The sequence below is a fragment of the Kogia breviceps genome, chromosome 8 (genome assembly GCF_026419965.1).
Source record: "Kogia breviceps isolate mKogBre1 chromosome 8, mKogBre1 haplotype 1, whole genome shotgun sequence".
NCBI lineage: Eukaryota > Metazoa > Chordata > Mammalia > Artiodactyla > Physeteridae > Kogia > Kogia breviceps.
In genome coordinates, this window is record NC_081317.1 from 7489572 (window position 1) to 7517191 (window position 27620).

Sequence of the window (27620 nt, forward strand, 5' to 3'; positions counted from 1 at the left end):
TCTCCATCAGCCCTGGGATCTCACCGAAGTCAAGCTGCCTTGAAGCTCCCCAGACTGCTCTCTCCTCTGAGGCTGTGACTTCCCGTGTGTCAGCCAGACTAGAGTCAGAGCAGGTACCAGATCTTACAGTTCTCATGTCACACCTCGGCACAGGCCTGGGCAGGTCAAATACCCTTAAGAATCTGAACTCACGTTGGAAGTTAGCAAATAGTTCCTATAGCCACTTCTGCAGTTAATGTGGCATCCTTATAGCCACTGTCTCCCCTGATCCCCACACCAACCCTGGGAGAAAGGCAGAATGTTAAATATCATTTGGCAGAAGGGAAACTGAGGCCCTGGAAGGGAAAGTGACTCGCCTAAAGGCCCACTCCAGTCCAGTGCCCCTGACCAACACCACGCTGCCTGCTTTACCCCATCTGCCTTGGCCGTCAGGTCACCATAGAGCAAGCCCCATCTCTGCTTCACTGTAGGTTCATGGAGGTTAGACCCATGGCCCTACCCTCCAGCCATCTGGAAACATAAATGGATATTATTGGTCTGATGTGTTCTTCCTCAGAGAACATGGCCAGTGGAAACAAGGCAGACTGAGTTAAATATCAGAGTGAGCTTCCTTGAAAGAAGGTCATGGGTCAAGAAGGCAAAGGCAAGGGATGAAGTAGAACCCTTTTCCCTGGAGATTTCTGGGAATGGGGCAGCCTCCACCCACTCCGGCCCGCACACCCACCACGTTGGTTCAGGCCAGGTAGGGCCGGAGGCAAGGGGAAGGAAGAAAGCCATCAGGCTGTCCCATGGCTCCCAGGCCCCTTTCCCAGCTGCTCCATGTCCTACCGCATGCCTGGGTGACATTCTTACACTCTCACATCTGTGTGCACGCCCACACACACATCACACACCTTGCTGGTCACACAGTCACAACCCCCGGGGACAGGTCCAAAGAGTCAGGACTGGGAAGTGCGGGCACCAAGGTAGCCCTGAGTGTAAGTTAATAAAATCTACCCATCCAGAGAGGATTTGGGTTCAGATCCTCAGATCTGAGGTAGGCTCACTAGGAGCTGGGAGACAGATGTAGAGGACGGAATGGAGAACGGAGGAGAGCGGCTAGAAGGGGAAAGGAGAAGGGAGGCAACGCGTGAGAGAGAGAGAGAGAGAGTGAAAAAGGAGGGAAGCGCCATGCAAGTGCTGGAAAGAAGAGGGCAGGAGGGACAAGCCCCACGGCCCCTCCCCAGAAACGACCACCTGCGGAACTCAGCGCTCCCTGGGGGCAGGCTCCGCCAGCCCTCGGCCACACCCCCGGTGGCTCTGGCACCCACGGTCCGAGTGACCTGGACAGAGAGGGCCAGCTCTGGCGACCTGGGCCGATGCTCCGGAATCCGGCCCCACCTCCCTCCCGGCCACGCCCGCCCGGCGGTCTCCGCCGCCGCTTTCAGCCCCTACTCACCTGGGGACCCCGGGCGGGGCGCGGTTGGGGCGCGAGGGCACCTGGGGGGGAGGACCGAAGGGGTCAGGGGAAGCCCCCGGCCTGGAGGGCACGGGGGGCGCCCCCCCTAGGGCGGACCCAGCAGGCGGAGGCCCAGGAGCAGGGCCCCGCGACCCGGGCCGGGCTGGGGGCACCGCGGGGGCTCGGCGCTGCGGTGTGGGGCTGGACGTAGGTGACCTGCGGGCGACAGGGAGCGAAGGACAAGGAGGGGAGAGAGATGAGCGACTCCGCCCCACCGTGAGGCCCCGCCCCCAGCTGGGTGCCGACCACGCTCTTGCGCGCAAGCCCCGCCCCTCCGCGCCTTAGGTTTTCGCCGGAGTTTAAGCCCGCCCCCAGAAGCTCCAGTGTTCCAGCTCCACCACTCCCAGCAGCCAGCTCTCCACGGCAAGCCCCGCCCCGCGATAAGCCCTGCCTCGCTATAAGCCCCGCCCCTCGCTCCAGGTGGGAGCCATCCCGGTGACGCTGGCGCGCCACTGCCCGGTCCCGGCCCTCCTGCAGCGGGCCCCGGGCTGGGGGGCTTTGGGGCCGTGGGAGCCGGCCCTGGTACCTGCGTCCAGCCGGTACGCTCTGCACCTGCAGCCAGGAGTCGTCCACGGGCGGGGGCATGGGCGTGCTGACAGTGGTCGTGTTGATGTCGCCGATGATGCTGAGAGCCTCTTTCAGTGCGTGATACATGCGCAGCATCTCGTCGCGCCGCTGCGCCTGCTCGGCCGACTCCTCCATCAGTGTGTTCTGGTCCCCGCACGAGTACAGGTTGGCCAGCAGCTCCGAGAAGATGAATTCCTTGGTCTGCGGGCGGGCAAAGAGAAGAGAGGGCTGGGACCTGACACCTGTACCAATTTGCCCTCCCCGCCGGGCCCTACTAGCTCGGGGATGGGGCTCTGCCCCTGCCTAAACTCAGAGATCTCCCTCGCTTCCCCGCCTCCCCGCTTGCCCTTTTTCTCAGATGGTCCAGAGAAGAAAAGTGAACTGTTCAAGGTCATAGATCTAGGAGAACACTCAGGGCCTATTATGCACCAGGACGCCTGGTTACTCAGCTTATTTCAGCCTCAGTTTCCTCATCTGTAAAATGGGGTATTTCACCCTTTCCAAAGACTTGTATGCTGCACTGGACCAAAATAAGGAAGACGACAGTTTAAAATTTCTGAGCCCTTGAGTAACAGGTGTGACTGTGTGCCTGGACTGGGTGAAATGTGAGTCTCTGTGTGTAGGGCATGGGTTAATGTTCTCCTTAAAAATTCCCAGATGTTACCTGACCCAGGCTCTGGAACATTTGTGGAGAGATGCTGAGGTTTTTTTATGCCATAGGCCTGTGTCTCATTTATTCATTATCTAAATTTATGTCGAGCACCTACTACATGCTGGGCACTGTGTTGTTATGCATTTTATATTCATTCAATCCTCAACTCTATCATTATCCATATTTTACACATAAGAAAACAGAGGCTCAGAGCGGGTAGTTCGTTTGCTCAAAGTCACACAGGGAATTTGCGGCAAAGCCAGGATTCCAACACAGTTCTAATTCCCCTCGGGCCATGCTTTTTCACTAAGCCATGGGTGGAAGTGGTTCCGTGGGGTGTGTATCTCAAAACATGGTGTGGGAGACCTCAAAACAGGATCTGGGAGTTCTCAAAAGATGCAGATTCCTAGCCCCTCCTGTAAAGCATTTAAGCAAGCTTGGAACAACTTGGTTGTGTGAATCTACAAAATAATATACGAAGCTCACATTATATTTCTTTCTTTTTTTTTTTTTTTTTTTTGCGGTACGCGGGCCTCTCACCGCTGTGGCCTCTCCCGTTGCGGAGCACAGGCTCCGGACGCTCAGGCTCAGCGGCCACGGCTCACGGGCCCAGCCGCTCTGCGGCATGTGGGATCTTCCCGGACCGGGGCACGAACCTGTGTCCCCTGCATCGGCAGGCGGACTCTCAACCACTGCGCCACCAGGGAAGCCCTCGCATTATATTTCTATTGGATAGCTCTGGCGTGGACCCATGCCTCCCTCCCCAGACTTGGTCCCATGTGACTAGCCCGTGCCTACCCAGGCCAACCTGGCCACCCGCCCCCACGCGGTGGTGCACCCACATTGTTGATCATGAGGTGCATGATGGTCTTAGGCATGAGGTCCCGGACGGTCTTGTTGACGATGGCCATGTATGAGTCCACCAAGTTCCGGATGGTCTCCACCTGCCGCTCCAGCTGTGGGTCCATGGAGTGCATGAAGTTGTCTGAGCCATTCTCCTCCGTCTCACTGGCCTGCCATTGAGGACCGGGCATCAGGATGGTTGGGCCCTCAAAGCCCGGTTCCAGGCATCCCCAGGGTCCCAGCCCCTTCAAGGACGCCTGGAACGCTGAGATACAGAGAGAAGCAACTGGCCTGTATACAAAGACACCAGCTCCCCCATAGCTCTGGCTCTCTGGGCTCTTCCCACCCCAGTGCCTCTCAGGACCCCAGACCCTCATTCAGCCTTATCTTGGCTCTGACTCTAGTACCCAGAATTTGCGTTACTTTCCGAGTCCATAAATTAGGAAAGGACATCTCCAAGGACCCTTCCTGATGCTAAAGGCCTGGCCAGATCTGTCGCCAGGCTAGAGATGCCTGGCAGAAGGTGAGAGAGGGACACACTCACTTTCTCTTTGTCCTGGGAGGCCCACACCAAAGCCATAGAGGTCACCACAGCAGCATTGCCATCATCGCCACCGCCACCAGCGAGCACAGCCGTAGCAGACACACACAGGAAAAGAGGAGGGACTGAGTAAACCCAGGGCACTGCACCCCAACTGTAAGGCAACTCTAGACATTGTCACAGTGAAAGAGGGTAGAAAAGTGAAGGCAGTCACAAGAAGCCACGATCATATGAAAGGGATGCCGGAAATGCCATCTGTGTCAGAGAAAGGGTCGTGTAAAACTGCATTGGAGAAGGATGGGAGGAAGGGTTAACTCTGATCCCACCCCAGAGCAGGTGGGGAGAGGATCCCTGCTATTTCTGAGCCCAGGAAGAGCTCGAAAATATGGCATGGCTTGGCATCACTGTGGATGGCTCCCCCCGGAGCCCCTTATTTTAAGCAGCTAGCCACTCACCCCAACACGCTCGGGGTACACGCCAGCCCTCAGGAAGGAGGCCTTCCAGCTGTCCACCTCCTCCTGTGTCTCACAGGCCAGCTCCAGCTGCCGATAATCCTTGTAGACGTTCCTGCAAGATGGGGCAGGTGGTGAGGGGAGATGGGGGGCAAAGCCCGTTCACCTTGATGGTTAAGGGCGTGCGTGGACTGGGGTCATCGTGCCTGTGGGCCAATCCTGGCTTTCTTACTTCCCAGCTCTGGCAAGTCCCTTCTTCTCTCCCAGCCTTAGTTTTCTCGTCTGGAAGATGGGTTAATAATAACAATTCTTGCCTTTTAGGGTCATTGAGAGGATTTAGTGAAATGAGCAGTAAAATACTCTATTAGAAAGGGACTGAGCTCTCATAAAAGGGGCACCCATGACCGTGCAGCCCCTGGTTTAGATCTCAACCCCCATTGGTCCCCCTCCCAGGCTTTCCCCTCTTGGCAGCTGTATTGAACCCTCATCTCTGAGTAGGAGAAAGTCTACTAGAGTCAGCCCTGGGTTGGGAGGGGAGAGGCCTGGTACAGCCAGTATCTTATGCAGGGCAGGTACTAACCAAGTGATTGCAGAAGGACAGGAGGGGAGGAAGGAGGGAGGGAGAGAGAGAGAGAGAGAGAGAGACGGAGAGGCGGGGAGGAAAGGCAGGAAGGAGAAGGGAAGGGGTGGCGGGAGGGAGGCCAGTAACGAGATCTTGACATGAGTCTAGCACAGATTAGAAACTCAACAAACATTCGTCAAATGAATGACTTGCTGGGGAGCCTGGGGCAGATCTCTCTCTCTCTCTTCTGAATCTGTGGGCCTGTCTTTACTCCCCAGGGCCCCGCGGGGGCAGGCAGGCACCTCTGCTCCGTGTTGAAGAGGGCAAAGACGTGCTTGCTGGACATGAAGCCCTTCTCCACGTCCCGTAGCTTCAGGTTGTCCACGGACAGCATGTATTTCTTCTCTTTCTCCTGGGGGAGAGGGAGGAGTGATGGGTGAGGCTGGTGCTGTCTCTGCTATGCCTCACTCCCTAAGGATGCTCCATGTTGCGGGGCGGGGGGACCTGGGGCTGTAGACCACCAGCCCCCTCGCGCCGCACGGGCGCTGTCTGACGAAAGCCTGGCCACGGAGCCCTGGGTCTGCTGGGCACCTCGGCTCCCCACGGCGTTCGAGCCCTTCCCACCGCCTCTGCATCCATGCCAGAGCTCAAGAGCCTCGGGTGGCGAGGCTGAGCTTGGCTCCCACATCCCGCCCCAAGCAAGCCCTGGACGCAAGCCAGGCCAGCCCCAGCCAGGGACCCCGCACTCGGCCTCTCTTGCCCCCAGCCTGGCCGATGGGGCCTGCTTTGGATAAGCCTCTGACTTCATTTCCTGACTGGAGAGACGGGGAAGGGGGGCGGCGACCAGGCCTGGCAGCTTCAAAGGGCCGGCTCAGCCCACTCCCCACAGCTGCCCATGTGTTAGCAATCAGGCACACAGCATAAGCCCGGAGACGGTGAGTCTGTGTGTGCAACGCGTGTGGTTGTATGTCTGTGCGAGCATGTGTATGTCCGAGCGTGTGTCCTCTCACCACTGTGCGTGTGCCCGTGTGTCCCTGTGTGTGCACGAGGGTGCCTGAGGAGGTGCCAGCCCGGCCGTGTGTGCGTGTGAGCATGTTTGTACGTGTGCACAGTTTCGTAGGCGTGGCAGCTGTAAATGTCCACGTGTCTGCGTGAATGTACCTGCGGGACATGCGCTGTGGGTGCACATACTTACGTGCGTATCGTTTTCGTAATGGGCCGAATCTGTTTGGTTTATCTGTATCGTCTGGGAGGAGATACACTTATCTGTGGATGGCATGTGGGTGCCAGGCCTGTGTGCACATGTGTGTATGTCTGGTGGGGGCTGACACGTGACTGTGGGCTTCTCTGTCCTACAGACAGAGGGGAGGAGCTCAGGGATCTTCGGAGGAGGTACCCCAGGATGGGGCTCTGGGAGGAGGGGAGGGGTTTCTGCTGCCTGTACCCCACTAGCCAACCCAACACCATAGGGCCCACGCCCCGGGGGCGCGGCAGGGGGTGACTGTGTGGGTTTGGAGGACTTGGGGCTCGGGCGTGAGCCTCGCCTCGGATCTCGGGTCGGGGGCTGGGTTTCGGAGGACCCAGCTCCCCGTCCTGGCGTCATCCTGCCCACCTCTCTCTGCCCCCCGCACCCCCCTGGCCCGTCCAGCCACATAAAGCCCTCTTTATGCCAGGCGGGTGGCCGGGAGCCCCAGAGGGCGGCTGGGGGAGGAGAGGAGGAAGTTGCACACGCGGCCAGGGAACATCTGGAAGCATTCGAGAGAGGCCCCGCCGCCACCCGCCCTGCGCTCTGCTCTGGGGTTGGACACTAGGTACGAGCAGCCCCCTCCTTCCCGCAGGCCGGCCCGTCCCCAGGCCCCTCCTCCCCAGCCAGAGCTCCCGCTCACCCCTGCCACGTCAAAGGAGGCAGAAGGGGAGTCGGAGCAGAGAGGGGACCCCGGGCTGGCTGGGCTGGGCTGGGCTGGGGACCTTGCATCTCCAGGACATGGGGCCGAAGCTCTCACCCGACGGACAGACACTGCAGCCTGGATGGATCAGAGGACACGTCCACTCCGTCTACCCAGTGTTTAGACTATCTGTTCAGGACTCCCAAATTGTACAGTAGTCTGCACATTGGTTAGGCTGGGCTGGGTTAGACCCTCGGCACCGCCGCTGGAGAGCTGGAGCGACCCCCGCACGCCATCCCAGAACCGGAGCCTGGAGCCGGGGCAGGGGCCTTGGGGGGCACAGGGTGGGCTGGGAGGAGGCAACAGGGATGGGGGCGCCACCATGCCGTGGGACGGGCTGGGGCTGCTGATGGGTGGCGGAGGAAGAGTGAGAAGATGGGGGTTCAGTGAGGGCTGGGGATGTGGGCGGCCGCCTGTCTGCCCAGAGGATCACCCAGGTCCCAAAGAGCAGACGGCTGGTGGCTGGGTGGAGAAGGGGGACAGATCACCGTTCGCCCAGCCCGGACCACCTCCGTGTCCCCAGCTGTTTCAGGGCAAAAAGACCCACTCACAGCCCAGCACACACACGCAACCTTACCTCGGCACGAACACACCTACAACTCGGAAACATACATTCCCACACGCGAATTTTAAATCGCACATCCGTGTCCCAAGCACACACATGCGCACAGACGCACTCACCCGCTCACAATGGCACACCAGCCCTCTCTCGCCCTTACATCCCCAATACATACAATACATATCCTCCAACGTGCCACGCGCACGGCCTCCCTCCTCAAGCCCACCCGCCACACATACACACGGACGCTTACACACCGGACACGGGCACACACGCCTCAGGCACCCATGGTCTGCCCCCAAACACGCATGCAAACCCTCATACACCAAACACGCCCCAACGCTTATACCCCAGACACTCTCCTGTCAAACACCCACATCCCACGTCCACAAGCCTCACATACGCCCCCACCTCCCCGCACTCACTGCCCAGCCCGCCTCCACCCACACGTCCACTCGATGCCGGGCTTACACTCGACTCAACTCAAATGGACACACGGAGTTCCACAGAGACCGGCCCCCCGACACGCGCACACACACGCGCACACACACATATAAGGACGGGGTTCCCACTCAGATACACTCCCTCCTCCCCGCGGTGTAGCCCGTCGCTGGCCCCCAGCCCCAGGCCACACTGTCCCCTGGCCCTGTGCAGGGAACCTCAACACAGGAGCCCCAGGAGTGGCGGGGCACGGGCACGTCTAGGGAGGCTGCCCGGGCGGTAGAGCAGGAAGCGGTCCCCTCACCCGCGCCCCGCACAGCCTCACACTCCGCCCTGCGAGGGGCCCCATGCTCTGGGAGAGGCCAGGGTTGGGGTAATGAGGTCCAGATGGCTTGGCGCCCCCGCCGGTGACGACAGAGGGCCCCGCCCAAAGTGAGGAGGGGGGCCCTGCCTGGGGAGACTTGGAGGGGCCAGGGATCAAGGAGGGGGGCTTGGAGGGCGAAATCAGAGGCCAACGCCCCAGGCTCTGCTCCCCCGTGGAGAGCACCTTCGCCTTCAACAGACCCCTCAGGAAGAAGGGGGTCCCTCCCCCCACTCCTTGGCCAGCTGGAGTTCGTTACCACAAGCCCCCTCCCCCCCAGCCCTCCCTGATCTCTCTGGTCACCTCTGGAATCCAGATGTGGAAGCCAAAGAGACTTGTTCTTAAAGGAGACCAGCAGCAGGGAAGGGGGGTGGCTGGGCTTCTCTGTGCCCAGTGGGCAGGGAGGGGTTTGGGGTGGTGCCTCCGTGGGGCCCTATCGCCCCTCGCCCCTCTAGCTGGAGGCGCCCTGGGCGTCCCCCTCGGACTGCTGGGGGCTGGGGGGCTGGGGTGCAGGGGTTAACAGCGTGTCTGGCAGCTGGACTCCTGTGTGTCATGGGCCTGTGGAGGCCACGGAGTAGGAGGCACGCCCTGGAGCAAGAAAACAGGAAGGCTGCGGGGCTGGTGGTGTCAGGGAGGGATGCCCAGCACCCCTGCCCACCACAGGGCGCTCAGCCCCAAGCTCCCCAGTCCTGCCAAGCCCTCTTCTCCATCCAGCCTGGATAAGCCCCCAGGATTGCCTGCCTCTGGTCCTGACCTCCCGCCTCCATCCAGAGGTCTTTGATGGGATTTTTAAATTCCCCCCTTTGGGTGGTTCAGTCCACTCCAAGCCTGTGGTAGGGTCTCAGCCTGCCCCTGGCCACCAGCCAAACCCCTTGATGACCAGTGGCCCTTTACCTACCTCGTCATCCTTGTACCAGGACAGATTCTCGGCAGTCAGCACAAACCAATACTCCTTGGAGCCCCCCTTCATGATACCGATGTTGCTGATGGTCAGCCAGCCCTTCCGGATGACCTGGAGGGTGGTGGGGGGGGCAAGAAGTCAGTGGACAGAGGCCAGGATCCCCCATGCAGGACGGGGTAGGCAAAGAGAGACCCTCCAAAGCTCACCCCTCCCCCAGCTCTTCAAGGCCTGGCTGGTCAGGGAGGGTGGCGGCCAGACCTGCCCTGGTTTGAACCACAAGTGAACAGAGGGGGAGACAGAGGAAGGCAGAGGTCAGCTCAGGATAAAGAGCCTGCTGACAGAGCCATCTGAGTAGGGGACTGGTGGCCTTGGTAGGGGACGAGCTCCCCACTGCTAAAAAGTATGCAAGCAGAGTTTAGGTGGCTGCTTGGGCAAGATAACTGTGAGTATCTTTTCAGGTTAACAGTCAGCTTATTCAAAGACTTTTTCTGACCTCAGGGACTTTGCACGTGCTTCTGTTGACTCTGCCTAGAAAGCACTTCCTCCTGTTTGCCTGGCAAATCCTACTCATCCTCTGGGTATGAGCTCAGAAGTCACATTCTCAGGCAGGCTCTCCCTGGCCCCCCGTATAAGTCAGGACCCCTATTATAATCTTTCATCACTCCCTTAAGCTTTCTTCTATGATGATGACTGGAATTTTGAATTTGTGTGCGTGTGTGCATGTATGTGATGATCTGCTGATGTCAGTCTGTCTTGCTGAATTGTGAACTCTCTCCCTCACGGGTGTAGGCCAGCACTTGGCAGAGTGTTAGGCGAACAGTAAGTGATCAATAAATATTTGTGGCACGAATACATGAATGCTATGAGGGTTCTAAGAGTCTTTGCCTCCAAGCCCCAGACAGGGGTGGGGAGGTAGAGCACAGACGCGGCGGGGAGGGGCTGAGAACAAATTGCCCAGAACCCTCTTCCCCGGAGAAGCCCAGAGTAACAGGCAAAGGTCTCTTCACAGCTGGAAGCAGCTGTCCCTGGGACTGTCCTGGGCCACTGACGCAGATTAGGGCCTGTGGATTCTGCTCCAAGGGCAGGGCCACTGACCAGACCCTGGCGGCAGGACAGACTGAGGGGACAAGGGAGCTGCTGCTGTTCCCTCCCCCAGCCCCGGCCTCCCTGGCTTCTCCCCTGAGCATCTGGAGAAGACCGAGCAGCCTGGGGCTGGCAGGAAAGCCCTCTGGGGTCAAGCCTGCTTCAAAGGTCCTCAGAGACCACCCCCCCCCGCCCCCACTCCCAGCCCTCCTTAAACCTCTCTGGCTTCCCCAAGAACCTCGCGGAGAACCCAAGTCACACAGCGGATCACAGCTGGTAGCTGTCTTAGTCATTAACAGGGATGTGGAAGCCAAGTGCCTCATGACCACTCTCCCACCCTGTCCTGGTCTGGAGAGGACCCCCTCAGCATCTTGTCACTGTCTCTGGAATTGAGTCCGAATGCCACACCCTGGCCCTCCATCTCCCCAGTCTGACCACCAGACCTCTCCACCCTGCTCCTGCCCTGACGCTCAGCCTTTGTCCTCCCTCGGCCACCCCCAGCTCTGCCCTCCTCCCTGCTCACCCAAAACCCCCTTCCAGAGCCCCAGCACCAGGGACCTCCTGTTCCCCCCACTCCCACCCTGCCCGGGGCCTGACTACAAGCCCAGGCTTCCAACAGGCAGGGCCAGAGTCGGACTCCTGTCCAGGGGCCAGCACAGTACAGGCACCAGTGAGTGTTTGCTGAACCGAATTGCCCTGGGATATTTCATTCATTCGCTCCCTCATTCTATTTAGCACGCCAGGCACTGCACTGGGGGCTGAGGATTTACTGGTGAACAAGACAGACCCAGCCCTTCCCCTTATAGGGTTCCAGAGGGAAATGATATGATGCCAGTAATCACACAAACACCTAGATTATCACAAAGAAACTACAGCCTCTGGAAGAGCTCAAACTCTATGGCTGGTGGTACAACCGGGGCTGAGAAGTGATGTTTCAGCAGAGATCTGAAGGACAGAATAGGTAAGGAGGCACTGGTCTCTTGACATTTCATTCATCTCTTTACTCAACACTCTGGTAGAGATGCCAACTTAAAAACATTCTCTCTCGGGGCTTCCCTGGTGGCGCAGTGGTTGAGAGTCCACGTGCCGATGCAGCGGACGCGGGTTCGTGCCCCGGTCCGGGAAGATCCCACATGCCGCGGAGCGGCTGGGCCCGTGAGCCATGGCCGCTGAGCCTGCACGTCCGGAGCCTGTGCTCCGCGACGGGAGAGGCCACAGCGGTGAGAGGCCCACGTACCGCAAAAAAAAAAAAAAAAAAAAAATTCTCTCTCATCCATCCGTCCATCTATCCATCCATCCATCCATCCATCCATCCATCCATCCATCCAACAGATATTTAAAGAGCTCCTACTCAGTTCCAGGCCCCTGCCAGGCATTTTCACCCACCCCAGCCCACATGGTCTACCTCTGGCTGAAGTAGATGCCTAGTTCATGCGCAATGATGGACAGATTGGTGGGACTCTGTGTGTGGCTAGACCCTGCCTCTGGCCTGAGTGCATATGTGGACACCCATGTGCTGGTGTGTGCAGGCAGCTCAAGCCACAGGGTGCCCTCTTGAACCCTGCACATCCCCACTACAAATGGGTGCCCTCCTCCCCCTCACTACACAAACCAAGAGCCCCAGTCCTGGTACTCACCAGAATCTCATCCTGCAAAGAGGTAACCATAGCAACCACGAGAAGCACCGGGAGAGAGGAGAGAGGGTTACTGATGCAGAGTGGGAGGCTTGTGGCTGGCATCTGACAGGCTCTCTGGCCCCTGTGGGACCCTTCCCCTCGGGGGAGGGGGATCTCAGAGCTTGGCGTCCATCCGGCACCCTCCATCCCTCCGGCTGGGGCACTGGAGTTCACTCACCTGGTTCCCTGAAGCCTTCTTCTTGTTCATCTGGTTGCTCCTCTGCTGAGCACTAATGAGGAGAGAAAGAAGAGTCCCAGAAACTTCTCTCAAGAGGCCCGGCTTCATTGCTACTGCTCAGTGGGCACCAGACCCGGAGGCTTAACCCAACAGGCCTGGGTCCTACACACACATACACACACAGTCACACGAGGTGTAACCTTCTCTGACCAGGGAGCACTCACTTGGCAAAGCCTATGAAGTCCTCATGGTTGGTATTCATGTAAGCCAGTTCAATATCGATGAGGAGCATGACCTTCAAGGATACACAGGTCAGCAGTAAAGTGGAAAAGATACCACAGAGTTTTAAAATGCATGAAAAGCTGGGAGAAGCATACTTGCAGCATGTATAGAGTCCTTAATAAATCAACCTATAATCCACAATAAATTTATGTATCCATAATAGTATCCATAATAAACAAAGAGTTCCTATAAATCAATAAGTGGAAGACAAGAAACACAAATCAAAATAGTCAAAGAACATGAATGGGTAACCCATAGAAGAAATGCATACAACCAATAAGGATATGTAAAAAATGCTCCCTCTCATTAATAAAGAAATGTAAGTTAAAATGAGACCCCTTTTTAGCCTATCAAATTAATAATAAATATCGATAATGACCAGTGTGGGCACCACTGTGGGAAGACAGATTCCCTCACATACCACTGGTGGAACTGTAAATTAGTATCACCTTCTTGGAGGGCAGTTTGGCAATATCTGACAACATTAAAATGCATATATTCACTTCTAGAACTATATCTCACAGATAAGCTCCTTGAGTGAGCAAAGATACATGTACCAGGGTGTTCAGTCTGGTGTGGTTTGTAGCACTGGGAACAAGCCAACGGCTATCAGAAGGTGCAACAGATTATGGTATCCTCTAAACGAAAAGGCACTCGACAGCTGTTCAGAAGAATGCGGAGAACTTCTAGATTCTGGCATGGGAAAATCCCCTTTGCAGATAATTAAGAGTGATGGGATTTGTAACCAAATTGTGATGGGGGGACATTCCTGATGTTCACTGCCGGGTTCAGACCCAGGCCCTGCTGCTTCCTGTGAGTTTGTCCTCAGCGAGCTTCAAATTCCACAAATGAAGGGTTTCAGCCTCACAGGAGTGGTGAAGACACAGTGAGAGGAGGAAGGTCATGGGTCTGACCTGTAATAGGTGCTCAAAAGATGTTAGCTACAATTATCTTCGGAGAAAAAAAAGGCAAGACACACGGCAGGATTGTGATTCTTTAAGAGTAGGAGGAAATCTGGAATCTGCATGTGCCTAGGGAAAATGTCTGGAAGGAGACACACCACACTTTTGATAACGGTTCTTTTATGGGAGACTGGGGGCGGGGAAGAGTGAACGGAGGAACACTCACTCGTAATTTAATGACTTCTATACTGATTGAATGTATTATTGAGTATTTATCATTTTGTCGTTAAAAAGAGACCAGTGAGGATTTAGAAACACAACATCGGCAACAAAAATGTGCGTGGTTAGGGACAGCACCACTGTGGAGAAGGGGTGTATGAGGATGGAAACTGGGAATTGGGAGCCAGAGGTGGGTATAGACAGAAGATGACAGGGAGATGGCCAAGGAAAAAGGACTCGCCTGTGAGCTGTGTGAGAGCCATGAGGGGGCCTGCTCACCTCTGCCCCTCCTGGCTCAGAGGAGCATTCAGGGAATATGCTTCTTATTGAATGAACGAATGAATGAATGAATGAATATTTGATAAATGACTACATAAAAGGAAGGGAGGGCGCCTATGAGGGGTGTATGGTGACCCAGAGAAACAGCAAAGAGAGAGAGAGAGAGGCCCAAAGTGAGACGAGCAGAGTATAGATAGTTGAGAAGCAGATGGTGAGATTGTAAAATGGAGCAGCTTCTCTAGAAAACTGTATGGCAGTTCCTCAAAAAATTAAACATAGAATTACCATACGATCCAGCAATTCCATTTCTGGAAATACACCCTAAGGATTTAAAAGCAAGCTCTCAAAGAGATATTTGTGCACCTGTGTTCATAGCAGCATTATTCACAATAGCCCCAAAGTGGAAAAAGACGGAGAAACAAAATGTGGTCTATTCATACAATGGAATATTATCCAGCCTTAAAAAGGAAAGATATTCTGACACGTTGCTACAGCATGGATGAAGCTTGCGAACGTTATGCTAAGTGAAGTCAGCCAGAAACAGAAGGGCAAACGTATGCTTCCACTGATATGAGGTACCTAGAGTCATCAACTTCATAGAGACAGAAAGGAGAATGGTGGGTGCCAGGGGCTGGGAGGAAGGGGGAATGGGAGTCATTTCGTTTGGTTGTTTTGGGCCACACTGTGTGGCATGTGGGATCTTCGTTCCCCAACCAGGGATTGAACCCGCACCCCCTGCATTGGGAGCGTGGAGTCTTAACCACTGGACCGCCAGGGAAGTCCCTAGGAGTCACTGTTTAAGGGGGGCGGAGTTTCATTTTAGGAAGATGAAGAGTTCTGAAGATGGTTGGTGGTGATGGTTGCACAGCAATCTGAACGTGCTTAATACCACTGAACTGCACAATTTAAAGTGGTTAAAATAGTAAAAATTTATGTTATGTATATATTTTCTCACAACAAAAAAGAGAGCAAGAGAGAAGCAGAACGTTAATACAAGGAGAGAAAGTTTAAGAGAGACTGAGACAGATGAGACAGGGTGGGAAGAAGGAGGTGAGCCCAAGGACAGGAGTGAAAGGTGAGGGAAGAGGGGGCGGTGCGTGGGCTCACCTGCTCCTTGGTGCGACCCTCGCGCTCCCGGATGTGGGTGGTCACGATGCGCTCCATCTCCTCCCGCAGCCGGGGGTACTGCTGGAGCTGGCGAGGGGGGGGAGGGGAGAGAGCCACGTACACTGGGGGCACGGGTAGGGGGCACCCAAACCCCGCCAGAACCCAGGGGCGTGGGGTGGGAGGGACACGCAGAATGCCCCACACCTGGGGGCCCAGGAAGCCGATGGCACCAAGCCACAGCCACCCCTTTCCCCCAGTTGTGGGTTCCAAACGGCAAGTCAAGGGGCTTCCCAGTCCCGGGCCCTCTTCACTAGCCTACCTGGGCAACTTCACGGGGGCCGGCAGTTCCCATGAGCACGGATGCCTTGGGAATCGGCCTGCTCCTCGGCCGCCATCTTGGTGGCGGCCATCTTGGAAACAGACCTCTTTGATCGAGGCCTCTGTTTGGGGCGCTGTCGGCGCCCCAAACTCTCACTGATCCTCAGGGCTACCCCTCGCCTCCTCAAAGGCTTGGAGGCACAGTCAGGTGGGGAATCAGGCAGGTAACAGCCTGCAGATTACGATCCGGGGAGAAATCTGGGGAGGGCAGGGCCCGAGGTGCCAGGTGGCCTCCTGAGTCAGGCTGGGGACAGACAGTGTTCCTTGTCAGAGCTGGGGGAGGGGAGCAGGGGAAAACCAGCAGTCACACAAAGGACATGCAGGAGGCACAGGCATGCGAGGGCACTGGGGGGCGGGGTGGGCATGCAGAGTGGAAGTGCCAGCAGCACGAGCGCTCCCCTGCAGGGGCCCTCTTGGTAGACTCCACCCGGCTTCGCCTCCCTTTGCATGTGCCCTGTCCTGGCGCCACTACCCCGACACTTAGGCCTGGCTCAGAGCTGGCCGGCCAGCCTGTCTCTACCCCACTCCTCTGGGGGTAGGAGCTCAGCAGCACCCTTCTAGCCCCCTCCCCCCACCGCAGTTTTTATCAGCTGAGGCCAAAGGGGAAGTTGTTCCAAACCCTTCCCCCCTGCCTGTGAACTCTGCCTTCAGCTCAGCCAGGCTCTTCAGGACTCTGTTGAATATCGTGTCTTCCGGAAAGCCTGCTGTGACCACCTCCATGTGCCCCATCGCTCTCCACCCCGCTTCCATCCCCAAAGTGGACCGTGATTGCCCTGAAGGTAGGGCCCAGGGCGGGGCACACCGCCAGGGCATGTTGAAAGAATGAGGGAATGAATGAAGGATGGAGGTCTCTGCCCTCCTTGCCAGGGGGAGCAGACACGGGCCCCTCTGCCCTCTGGCTCACGAACCGGCAGCTCCTTGGAGAGGGAGACTCGCTGAGCTGCTGATGGCGGCAGTCCACACAAGGGTACCTGCCCCCCCCCCCCTGCCGTGGGGGGGCCCAGGCTGGGCAAAGCTGGACCCACACCTCGCCCCTCTTCCCAGCCTGCCTCAGGCCCCGCAGGTGGACGAGAGCTGGAGGTTAGCGTGCCTGGGTCACAGGTACTGATTCTGAGGGCAAGATGGAGGCCAAGGGGCTGGGGCGGGGGTGGGGTGGGGGGCATCAGGAGAGGCAGGAGGGTGGGGAAGAAAGCAGCGCCCCGGATGCCAGCCCAGGAGAGGCAGACTTGAGAGATGCCATATCCTCCCCACTACCCCCCGTCTGTTCCGTGGCTCTGCCAAGGGTGGGGCTCACGTGGCCAGGCTCAGGGGACCTGGGAGAGAGGCAGCCTGTGAGCCGGAGCTTCGAAACAGCACTGGCTGGAGGGGCCCAGTGGACCCTGCTGTCCCGAGAGGCTCAGGGTTGGACCATCACTCCTTCTCACAGTCCCCGAGTTGGGGCAGATTTGGGACCAAGTCACGGCCGCCAGAAAAGCCTCCTCTGAGGTTCTGGGTGGCGCGTTGCGGGAGGGCCGAGGAGGGAGGAGGAGGAGGGAGCAATTTGCCAAAGAGCATGACCAGTTCTCCCACCAACGGCCTGGATATTACGTTTGTCAAGTTTTCCATGTGTCACAAATGACAGGGCAGCCTCAGCCCCTTTGAGAAGTTCTTTTCCCTTTGAGCATCTTTTTCCATTCTGGCTTCCACTGAGCATTTCCAGAACTTTCAGCCAGTTTTTAAAATGGAACTTTTCTCTCTCAGGTCTTGGCTAAGTGGGGCAGTGAGCCTGGAGGCCACTGTTTAGTGATCAGGAATGCAGGCCCTGGAGCCGCCATGGCTCTGGCTTCAAAGCCAGCCCCCTACCCTGCTGGCTTTCCTTGGAAAAGTGCTTGGATGCCTCTGAACCTCAGTTTCTCCATGTGTGAAATGAGGTAATAATGGCACCTTCCCTCTTAGCGTTGTTGAGGACTGAGCAGCACACCCTGTGCTGGACATTAAACTCCAGATTTCATCCAGAGATGACACTCTAATCCCAGCAGGGCAAGGAATAATCGGCCGGAGTGGCTTGCTAAATTTAGAAGATTTGGGGAGGGAAAAAAATAGAGGAAGATGGGTGAATTTTGCTATGTAAACAAAAAACGACTATGTATTAAATCAATTAAAAGGCAATTTTTTAAAAGAAATAATTTATAAGCTTTCCTTTCTAAAGTTTTTGTTGATCAATTTTTCTCCTTACAAAAATTTACCGACTCACTGTAAGAAATCTGAATATGACTAAAGTTTGTGAACTAGAAATGAAAAAATTCCTGTGTTCTTTGCCTTCTGAAAATAATGGTTAGTAACTACGCCTTTGGAATTTTATCACTTATGTAGATTATTATATTATATATTTTATATATTTATCATTGATATATATTACTTCCCCCCCCCCAAATTCTATACGTTCATCTCTGAAACCTGTTTCCCCCCCCACAGTACATTGTGGAAGGACACGTGAATGGAAATAAATATCCCTTGCCCTTTTAACAACTATAGTCTTTCAATGTCTGTGTGATACCATAGTCAATCCCCTCTTGATGGACATCTGGGTTGTTTCCAAAATATTACCATTTACCCTAATTAGTGCTTTTTTGGAAGGCAATTCAGCAAAGTGTTCCACAGTTTTTAAATGTTTGTATCTAGTAATCAGTCTTCTAGGAATCTATCCTAAGGAAATAATCCTAGAGAAAGAAAACTAAAATTCTTTATACACAAAGATGTTCATCGCCAGGGTATTTATAATATTGAAAAACTAGAGACTGTTTCAGTGTTCACCAGTAGGAAAATGGTTAAGTAAACTGTGATAAATCTATTCAATAGAATATTATGCAATCATTAAAAATGTTCACATAGGGACTTCCCTGGTGGGGAAGTGGTTAAGAATCCACCTGCCAATGCAGGGGACACGGGCTTGAGCCCTGGTCCCGGAAGATCCCACATGCCGCGGAGCAACTAAGCCCATGCGCCACAACTACTGAGCCTGCGCTCTAGAGCCGGTGAGTCACAACTAGTGAGCCCACGCACTGCAACTACTGAAGGGTGCGTGCCTAGAGCCCGTGAACCGCAACAAGAGAAGCCGCTGCAATGAGAAGCCCGCGCACTGCAACGAAGAGTAGCCTCTGCTCGCCGCAACTAGAGAAAGCCCGCGCACAGCAACGAAGACCCAACGCAGCCAAACATTAAATAAATAAATAAATAAATAAATAAATAAATTTATTTTAAAAACTGTTCACATAGGCTATGTAATAACACGCACCAAAATGTATGTTATTAAGAGAAATAGCAGGATACTAATATATTCACAGTGTAAATACCTAACAAGGTAAATAAACCTATGCATAGAAAAAAAAGTTTGGAGGAATAAATTGGTGAAAACTCTTTGGAGAGCAAATCTTGCAGAAGTTACCAAAACTGTGAATGCTCACATCCATTGACTAGGCAATTCTATAATAGAAATTTGCTCTAAAGAAATGACAGGATAAGTACTAGAAATATATTTATAAGGCTATTCACTGCAGCACTGCCTGTAAAACAAAAAAAAAAAAGGTGGAAACAACCTAAATGTCTGTCAATAGGATATTGAATATATAAATCATGTCATATTTCTACAGTGGAATACGATTCAGCTGTTCAAGGGCATGATCTTTACGTAGCTACTACAAGGATTCCAGTCCACGTTGCTCAGTAAAAAAGAAGTGTTCACGGATCAGCGTGGGCGGTGTGATCCCTTTTAGGTTAAAACCGGTGTATATTCGCAATTAGTTAGGAAGGGTGTGCTGCTAGCAGTCCTTATCTCTAGGGCTGTGAGCTTATAGGGACTTTTGCTTTCTCTGTGCAGTTTGAATATTTTGATAACAATCATGTATGATCAAAACAAAATCAATACCGATAATTTCATTTTTTTTAAAAAAGGAGTGTATTTGCAGGAAATGTACAAAAATCTCAGTGTGGCTCTTGGAAAGGGAGTGGTGTTGCCTCCTTTTCACTCTCGGGCATTTTCCAAATTTTCTCTAATTGAGAATGTATTCCTTTCACAATGAAAACCGCAAATTTAAAAAAATTTAGATATATTTTGTGTTCTTTTGTAAAGAGATTTGAGGCAGCTTAAAATAAACTCGGTACTTTTTAGTATAACAAAAGTTAAGATTGCGTTGCTTAGTATTCATGATGCAGTGGGACCGTGATTTAGATGTCATGATATACACTATGCAGTGGAGAGTCCAGCCCAGGTTTGATTCCACCTGGATCAGGCACTGAGTGGATGCTAATTTGCTTAATCTATCCCCATCTGGCACAGAAGTGAGCAAAAGTGAGGTAGGATTGTGTAAGGGGGGCACAGGACTAATTATATATGAGCCACGAAAACCGTGATAGTTATTTAAAACATGAGGTTAAGGCAGATGTTCCCCCACCTCCCACTGTAGGGAACTTTTTCAAATACAAGTGAGGCTGGGCTCATGCAGGCCCCTGGGAAGAACTGCTTTAGACGATCTGGCGAAAAGTCCCCCAAATACCCCAAAGTAGACAAATAGGAAAAGGCCATCTAAAAGGTCACGGACAACTCAAAAGAGGCTGACCCTGTCAAACATGTATGGATTACAGTGAAGTGAGTAACCCATTATGCTTTTAGGCAAATTGGTTTTGAGGGACTGGGACAGCTCCCCTGCCCCAGGAGGCCCTGATCCCAGATCTCTTCCCTCAGCCTCCCTAAATCTGAATCCCACTCTGCTATTCTTTTCTGAGACTCAGTTTTGTCATCTGTAAAATGGGGATAAGACTACTCACTGCTTAGGGTTGTTAAAAGGATTAAGTCAGATAACAAAGGCAGGCACTTAGCCTAATGCTTGGCACACAGTAGGCGCTCAATAAACAGTGGCCATCTCCTTATCATCATCACCATCAAAGCGGCCATTGAGGATGCTTGGGTTAGAGCAAGGTCTTCTGCCAGAGGTGGGGGCCTGTAGGAATCATGAGTACAGCAGACCCAGGGTTAGAAGCCGGCATGAGACTTTGGGGCCAGGAATCACCTGGGCCGGCCTGGGCGTCTGGGTCCACCTGGGTGGCTGAGAGGCTGACGGGCTTGCTCAGCAGTTGGTTCTTGCCCAAGGGAGGCCCTGGCCATGAGGAAGGGGTGGCCAAGCCCAGCCCCTCCCGGGCGGCCATCATACCTTTTCGCTACACTTTCTGATGGTGGCCGTGAGCTCACTGACTACCATATCCACACACTTGATACTGGGCTCTCTAAGCTTCTGCACCTGCTTTTTCACTGTGGCTTCAAAAGCGAGGTCAGGTGTGAAGAGGCCTGTCCTGCACCCGGGGAGGAGGAGGGGAACAGGAGGAGGAGCAGCCGGGGGGTGGGCGGGCGAGGAGGAGGAGGGGAGTGAAAGCCAGGCAGGGCCAGGGTCCGGGGTGGAGGATGGCACGGACACGAGGGAAGAGAGAGAGACACCGACACGGAGAAAGAGAGACAGAAGAGAAGACAATGTGAGCGTGGGACCTGGCCCTCCTGCCGCCACCTGGATTGGCACCTCCCAGGTGCTGCCAAGCAACCCCCAGGGCTCTGAGGGCGTGGGAGGGGTCTGAGGGACCAAGCCCCTGCCCCATCCAAGGGCACTTACTGAGTTCATATTCTCTCCCCAGGGCTTGCCTCCCTCCTCTCCCCCACTCTTCAGCTACACCGAGCCTGCCCTCTCTCTCTTTTCCTATGCCGTCTTTGTCCTCTTCCTATGCCGTCCTGCTGAGGAGCTGACCCAGGCCAGGACCCCACTCACCCACATTCTGTTCAATTCTAGGTTTCCCAGAACCTCCTGTAGTTGCTTCATCCCGACTCCAAAGCCCAGCACCATTCCCTATTCTCCACCGAGGTTGTTGCGTTCAGCTGCCCAGGCTGTGCACTGCACAACTCCAGGGGGCTCCATTTCCTTAGGCTACGGGGCAGATGATGCCTCCTGGAGTTGCTGTGTAGCTGCCTGATCGCCATTCTCCAGCTCCCTGCTCTACTCCTGCCCTTCCCTTTCTCCTCAAGGGGCATCCTTTGCCTCTCCTCCTAAGGAGTCTGGAGGAGCTCAGTTTGGAAAGACAGAGAGAGAGAAGAGGAAAGACAGAAAGAGTGGAGATGGTGATAGAGAGGGGCCAGGGCAGCAGTGGGGAGGGGAAAGGAAGGGAGTCTGGGGGTGGAATCAAACGAGCACTGGACTTGGAGTCCAAAGCCTTGGCTCCAAGTAACAGTTCTGCCACCTCCTAGCTCATATGACCTCGGGCAAGTCACTTGATCTCCCGAGCCTCAGTTTTCCTGCTGTGAAATGGGTGCCATCCTCCCTGCCCTGCCGTGCCCTCCTTGAGTGGTTCTGTGAGGCTCAGATAACATAGCAGAGGGGGCTCTGTCCCTGGAAGGCTGGATGTGGATGGGAGGGACGGGGAAGGTCCCGAGTGAGGGTCCCGAGTGAGGGTCCTGAGTGAGGATGGCGTGAGATGGGAACGATGAAGAGCAGTGGGGAGTCAGGGTACCTGCTTGACCTGGGTCCTCTGAATCCCTCTGGCTGTCCAGGCCCCTAGGGCAGCACCCAAGAAGGTCCTGGACTTCATCTGTCTCCAGGGACAAGACTTCCCCAAGACCCCTCCCTGGAGCCCCCAAACGTGACCCCACCTCTGCGAGCAGTGGGGGGGGGGCGCTCAGGGTCCCCTCTTCTTGCTGAGCTGGCAGAGCCCTTGGTGGGCTCTCAGGGCAAATTGCCACCATCATGCCTGTCTTTCCAATGTCTAATCCCTTGGTTCCCCTGGTCTGGGGGCCAGGGCTGGGTGAGGCTCCCTCAGAGAGTCCCCCCCTCCCGGACTGCGGTGGCCTGCCTCCCCCACCCCGCTGAGGTCTGTACATGCAACCGGGAGGCACCGGGGGGAGGTGGGGGAGGAGCGCCTGGCAGCAGAGCAGGGCTGGGCAGAGGCAGGGGCTGGCCGGGCAGCTGGTTACCTTCTTGGTGCACTGTCTAACGGTGCTGATTAGCTCCGAGATAACCATGTCCACACACTTGAGACACGGTTCTCGGATCTTCTTCACCTGCTTTTTCACAATGGTCTCAAAGGCCATGTCTGGGGTAAAGAGCCCCGTTCTGAACGCCCGGAGCGGAAGAAGGGCACGGGTGTCACAGACCGGCTCCTGCCAGGAGCACCAGGCCAGGGCCCCGCCCCGCCCCCCTGAGCTCTGCCCTCGGGGTCCTCCCGTTACCCCTCTCTGGACTTCAGTGTCCCCCTGTGTAAAATGGGCACGAGGGGATTCTGATGAAGGCCTCTCCGTCGAAGCTCTTTAGGGCAAGACAAGGTCTGCTTATAACTGTTGCATTTGTCCTGCTTTGTCTTTGGATTCTGCTCATACAAAATGTTCTATGGCTAGAAATGGTTTGAAAACTGTCAAACCGGGTTTTCTTTAAGAGCCTTTCTGGGAATAAAGCATTTTATTTTAGGACTAGGAAAGAGAATTTTTTTCCTTTTCTGTTGCCTTAGCCAACGCAGTCTGTAAATTCCATGCCAAATCTTGGAATTGAACCTGCATGAAAGCAGTGACATTTTAGTCTTGTTCACTGCCTGGCACATAGCAGGTGCTTTAAATTTTCTTGTTGAATGGACAGTGTAGATCTGGGTCCCTGGAGCAGGGCTAAGCTTTTTAAGGAACAGTCTATTTTCCAGTCTTTGTCCCGGCTCCACAGGCCCTGGGGTTGGCTAGGAGGAGGGAGGTGGGGTGGAATGGGGCCAACTTCGGGCGAATGGGACTGTGGGAGGGTCTGGAGGGTTGAGAGGCCTCATCCCATCATAAAAGGTTCACAGACTAACACCTGATGCTCCACCCCAGGCCCTACCCAGCGGTTTGGGCAGCTTTGTGCTGGACAGCACCGCGGGGAGCTGTCCTGCCCTGCGGATGGGCAGGGCGCCCAAGCCCGAAGGGCGCTTTCCCAGCCACCTGTGTCTCGGGCTCTACCCCACTGCTCTAACCTCCGGGTCGCTCCCGGGGACAAGCAAAGGAGGGTAGCAGGCTGCAGGTAGGGGGGTGGCCTGGGTCTCCCATCCACCTCCCCTATCCAGAGCCTGTCCAAGCCGGGAACCAGAAAGTTGGGGTTGAAGAGACTGGGGACTAGGTAGGGCTCTTGGTCCTTCCTGAGGGAGGCTCACTGCACCACTCCCTCTGTCTCTGCACTAGACCCCTCCTGCCTTCTAGGGTTCAGCTCCCCTCCCCGGTCCCAGTACGTGCCTAATGCCATGTATGTTCTTGATGGCATAGCTGATCTCCCTTCGGAGTTCCTTCTCGTCAAACTCCATCTGTGGAGGAGACAGAGAGATGGCTGGTCAGGGCCTGTTCTGCTACCTGGGAGGCCAGACAGGGTCCACCTCACTCCCAGAGCTGGGCATCAGGGCCTCAAGTGGGCTCAGCACACGTACACCTGAGAGAGCCTTAGGTAGGTGGGTGGGAGGGTGGTCCTGAGCCCTCCTGCCCCTGGGGGGTCTGCCTACCTTGACCAGCTCAAAGGGGAAGCGCTCATGGAAGATCCGGTTGATGCGGGCTCCCCCCGACAGTTCATAGGTGTCGATCTGGTCCCCTGAGCCTTCAATGCGCTTCTCAAAGTCTACAGCAAATTGCTGGACCATCCTGGGAGAGAGTGGTATGACCTGAGGGGGCAGCAGCAACCCCAGGGCAGGGAGCCCTGGGAGAGCCCTGTGCTGAGAGGCTGGGGGGGGGGGCGGTCCCACGATGGGGAGTCAGGAGCTGGGGAGGGCCTCACTGCAGCAGAGCCTTGGTCTTGCGCGCTGGGTCATCAGGGCGGAAGTTCTTGTACTCCTCCACCTCCTTCTCGATGGACAGCAGCTGGCTCTGGAGCTTGTTCCGCAGCCCTGGCAGTGTGTCCCGGATGTGGTTTGTCAGTTGCTGGCGGTGGGGGCGAGGAAAGGGTTAAGGCCATGGTCACAGACCCAGGATGCCCACAGGACCAGGCAGGGGCCAGGATGTCTGGGGCCCATGCGGACGTGGTGAGGTGCAGAGCCACAGCCCTGCCCACTGCTGTCCTGGCCACCAGAATGAACGCTGCCTGAGGGCAGGGACAGGCACACAGTCAGTGCTCACAGAGGTGTATGAATTGAATTAATGAGTCAATAACTCCATTTTCAGGAGAAGCCAGCAATCTAGATTTTTATCTGAAATTACCTGACTTTGACTAATTTAATAGTTTTAGACACCACAAGAGCCAGATGAAATGAATCAGGGGCAGTGATGGCTGGAAGACTGCCCCCTCGTGCCCTTTGGGTTTAAGGCCCCCCCTCAAGGTCATTCTCAAGTTCTGAGGCTCGCTCTGGTTAGGTGCCCACACACAGTATCTCCCGGAACTGCAGAATGACCCTACGAAACAGGTCTCATCACCATTATCCCCATTTTACAGATGCAGAAATAGAGGCTCACAGAGCTGGAGAGTCTTGGTGGGTGAGTGACAAAGCTGAGACTGGAACCCAGGTATGTGGCCTCCAGAGACCCCAGCTTTGTCCCATGCCACACTGCCTTCCTACCGTCAACACACGTGCACACACACACCCCTCCGTAATTCTGGAAGCCCCATTCCAGATGGAGAAACATCCTAGGGAAGCCCTTGGGATCACCCCCTCCGCAGATCAGCCTCTCCCCATTTCAGAAGGAACAAAGGTCTTTAGCCAACCATACTCCTCCAGTCCTAGCCCCCAAGCCAAGCCCTTGTCAGTGCCACCCTCCACACAAGGTCTTGGACTTCTCTCCATTCTGGGGCCTTCCTAGGGCTCCCCTTCCTGGCCCCAGACAGGGAACGGTCAGCAAAGCTCTGGTGCTACCTCACTGTGGGACAGTGGGCAACCCTCACAAAATACACTTAAATGATTCTGTTCTCATGCTGGTTTCCCCAGGCCTCATCCTGGCCTGAGCCCCTACCTGGTTAAGGACCTTCTGCAGGTACGGCGTGCCCATGCGGTCAGCCAGGTGGCGGTAGGAAGGGTGGGAGAGGAAGAACTTGCGTTCAGCCGCCAAGGCAGCCGTGATATCTTTCTTACCATCGATGTCCTTCTGGCTCCGGTTCACCACTCCAATGTAGCCTGTGGATGGGGTGGGGGTCAGGGGCAACCAGCCTTGAGGGGGGGTGGGGGGGCGGTGTTACGAGGAGGGGCAGTGGGGTGGGTCAGGTGTGTGGCCTGCCGACCTCTGCGCAGTGGGAGCAACTTGTTCTCCAGAACATCACGGGCATCTGTGCCCTCGTCCATCAGGTCCAGCTTAGTGATGACCCCGATGGTGCGCTGACCTGGGGGTGGCAGGAGAGGGTTGTCTACAGCTGCACTTGCCCTCACACAGGCGACACCAGGCACTCCCAGTCCGACCCACTCCCCCGTCTCCCAGCGCACTCCCTCCCTTACCCACTGCCTGCCTCTGCTCTCCCCACCTCATTCATTCTCCACAGTAGCCAAAATGATTTTTAAAGGCATAAATCTGATCTCACCCCTATTCGCTTAGACCCTCCAGTGGCTCCCCCTTACGCTGTGAATAGACCCCCAGGGCCTTGCGCATCGGCCACCTGCGAAAACCTACCCTGGGGGTCCACCTCCTTGGCGACCTTGAGGGCATCAGAGTTGGCCAGGTCGGAGTTGGCTGGGGACACGGCCAAGATGAGGCAATTCTCCTTGGTGACGAACTGCATAAGCATGTCCCGGATCTGGAACTCGATGTCGGGAGGTTGGTCCCCCACTGGGACCTTGGTCATTCCGGGCAGGTCCACTAAGGTCAGGTTCAGCACTGGACAGGGCGGCGAGAAGGCGGGCTCAAGGCGAGGGGCGTGGCCGGGGGCGGGCGGATTAAGGAACAGGGCCGGGCTTAGAGAGGATCTCTGTTTGGGAGCGTGGCCGTAGGTGGGTGGGGTTAGGGAAACGCGAGGGGCTAAACGGAGGCCCGTTAGAGGCGTGGCCAGGGGTGGGCGGAGCCGTGGCAGTGTGGGACCAGGGGTAGGATGCGCAGAGGAGGAGTCGCCGTGGGGGCGGAGTCTGCAGGAGGAGTGAAGCCCTTGATGAGGTGCCAGCTAAGGGGCGGGGCCAAGAAGATGGTTTCCCAAGGGGCGGGGCTCAGAGACGGAGCCAAGAGGCTGGGGGCGGGGCCAGGGCCATGTCTCCTCACCGTGCGGCGAGTAGACGCGGAGGTTGATGGGCACCGGAGAGATGCCCTTGTTAGTGCCAGTCACCCGGTCGGTCTCGGCCTCAATCTCCAGGCGCACCTCCTCGAAGTCGGTGAATTTCTTCCCCTTGCAGTGCAGGAACTCGGCATATTCTGCCCCAGAAGGAGGGGGACAAGGGGGAGTAAGCATCATAATAGCCGGCACCCACCTGGGTCCCATCTTCCGCTGGGAGAAGACCCCCCCCCACCACACACACACACAAAACGTTGCCTTCTTCTCCCTCCCCCACACAAAGCCACCTCTCTGTTAACGCATTTTTATCCCCGCTGTTCGGATGGGAAATGAGGCCCAAAGAGGGGAAGCCCATACCTGTGGTAGCATTGACCAGCTGCAGGACCAGGGGGCGTCGGGTGACAATGCCAGATCCTCGGGGCAGGAAGTCCCTGCAGTGAGTTGGGGGTGAGAAGAGGGGCAAAGTCCGAGGAGGCTCCCTCTGTCCCAGGGGCACTTGTCCTGCCACTGGGAGCCCCAAAGCTTGCCCAAAGTTCCCTGTCACACCTTAGCCTAAGGGCTTCACTATGGGGAGAGGGCAGCTGAGAAAGGTGTAACAGATCACCCCCAAATCCTCTGGGTCACAGAATCTGTGCTTCTGAACTGACCCCCAGACCTCTCTCAGGTCTGCCCTGTGTTAATTCTGAGCCAACAGGAAGTCCCTGCCCCAACCCAGCCACTGCCATCCAACTCAGGAGAAACTGAGGCATGGGCTGCCCCACCCCACGTGCCCAAGCGTCCAGTGGCCACAGAGTGGATGCCAAGGAAACGGAGTTGCACCTCCCCCCCTTCCGCTGTGGGGAAAGGCAGCATCTCACTTCCCCTTCCCTGGGCCCTATCTGGCTGGGGTTGAGGGTGAGGGGGATGGGGGGAAGGAGGAGGCAAGGAAAAGAACTCATGCTCCTTAAGTACCTACTGCATGCCAGGCTCTTCGTGGGCAATATCTCCTGGACTCCACACAATAG

The 27620-nt window shown here is 55.7% G+C and overlaps 1 protein-coding gene across 6 annotated transcripts in view; it reads right to left on the reverse strand.

The window, feature by feature from the left end:
* Window positions 1-27620, reverse strand: part of DNM1 (dynamin 1) — a 45375-nt gene that overhangs the window by 3050 nt on the left and 14705 nt on the right. For 3 of the 6 annotated variants that reach the window (XM_067040644.1, XM_067040645.1, XM_067040647.1), the window contains exons 2-21: window positions 26974-27047; window positions 26607-26756; window positions 26028-26231; window positions 25645-25743; window positions 25380-25540; window positions 24214-24356; window positions 23945-24080; window positions 23685-23752; window positions 22413-22551; window positions 15050-15136; window positions 12485-12555; window positions 12261-12312; window positions 12044-12055; window positions 9321-9434; window positions 5418-5527; window positions 4557-4668; window positions 4105-4116; window positions 3560-3730; window positions 2025-2266; window positions 1439-1654 (exon numbers count right to left, since the gene is read on the reverse strand). In XM_067040644.1, the coding sequence (XP_066896745.1) occupies window positions 1439-1654; window positions 2025-2266; window positions 3560-3730; window positions 4105-4116; window positions 4557-4668; window positions 5418-5527; window positions 9321-9434; window positions 12044-12055; window positions 12261-12312; window positions 12485-12555; window positions 15050-15136; window positions 22413-22551; window positions 23685-23752; window positions 23945-24080; window positions 24214-24356; window positions 25380-25540; window positions 25645-25743; window positions 26028-26231; window positions 26607-26756; window positions 26974-27047 (2373 nt within the window). Of the gene's footprint in view, window positions 1-55; window positions 58-1438; window positions 1655-2024; window positions 2267-3559; window positions 3731-4104; window positions 4117-4556; window positions 4669-5417; window positions 5528-9320; window positions 9435-12043; window positions 12056-12260; window positions 12313-12484; window positions 12556-15049; window positions 15137-20613; window positions 20753-22412; window positions 22552-23684; window positions 23753-23944; window positions 24081-24213; window positions 24357-25379; window positions 25541-25644; window positions 25744-26027; window positions 26232-26606; window positions 26757-26973; window positions 27048-27620 lie in introns of all 6 variants that reach the window. The other 3 variants (XM_067040646.1, XM_059072689.2, XM_059072688.2) reach the window with 3 other exon arrangements.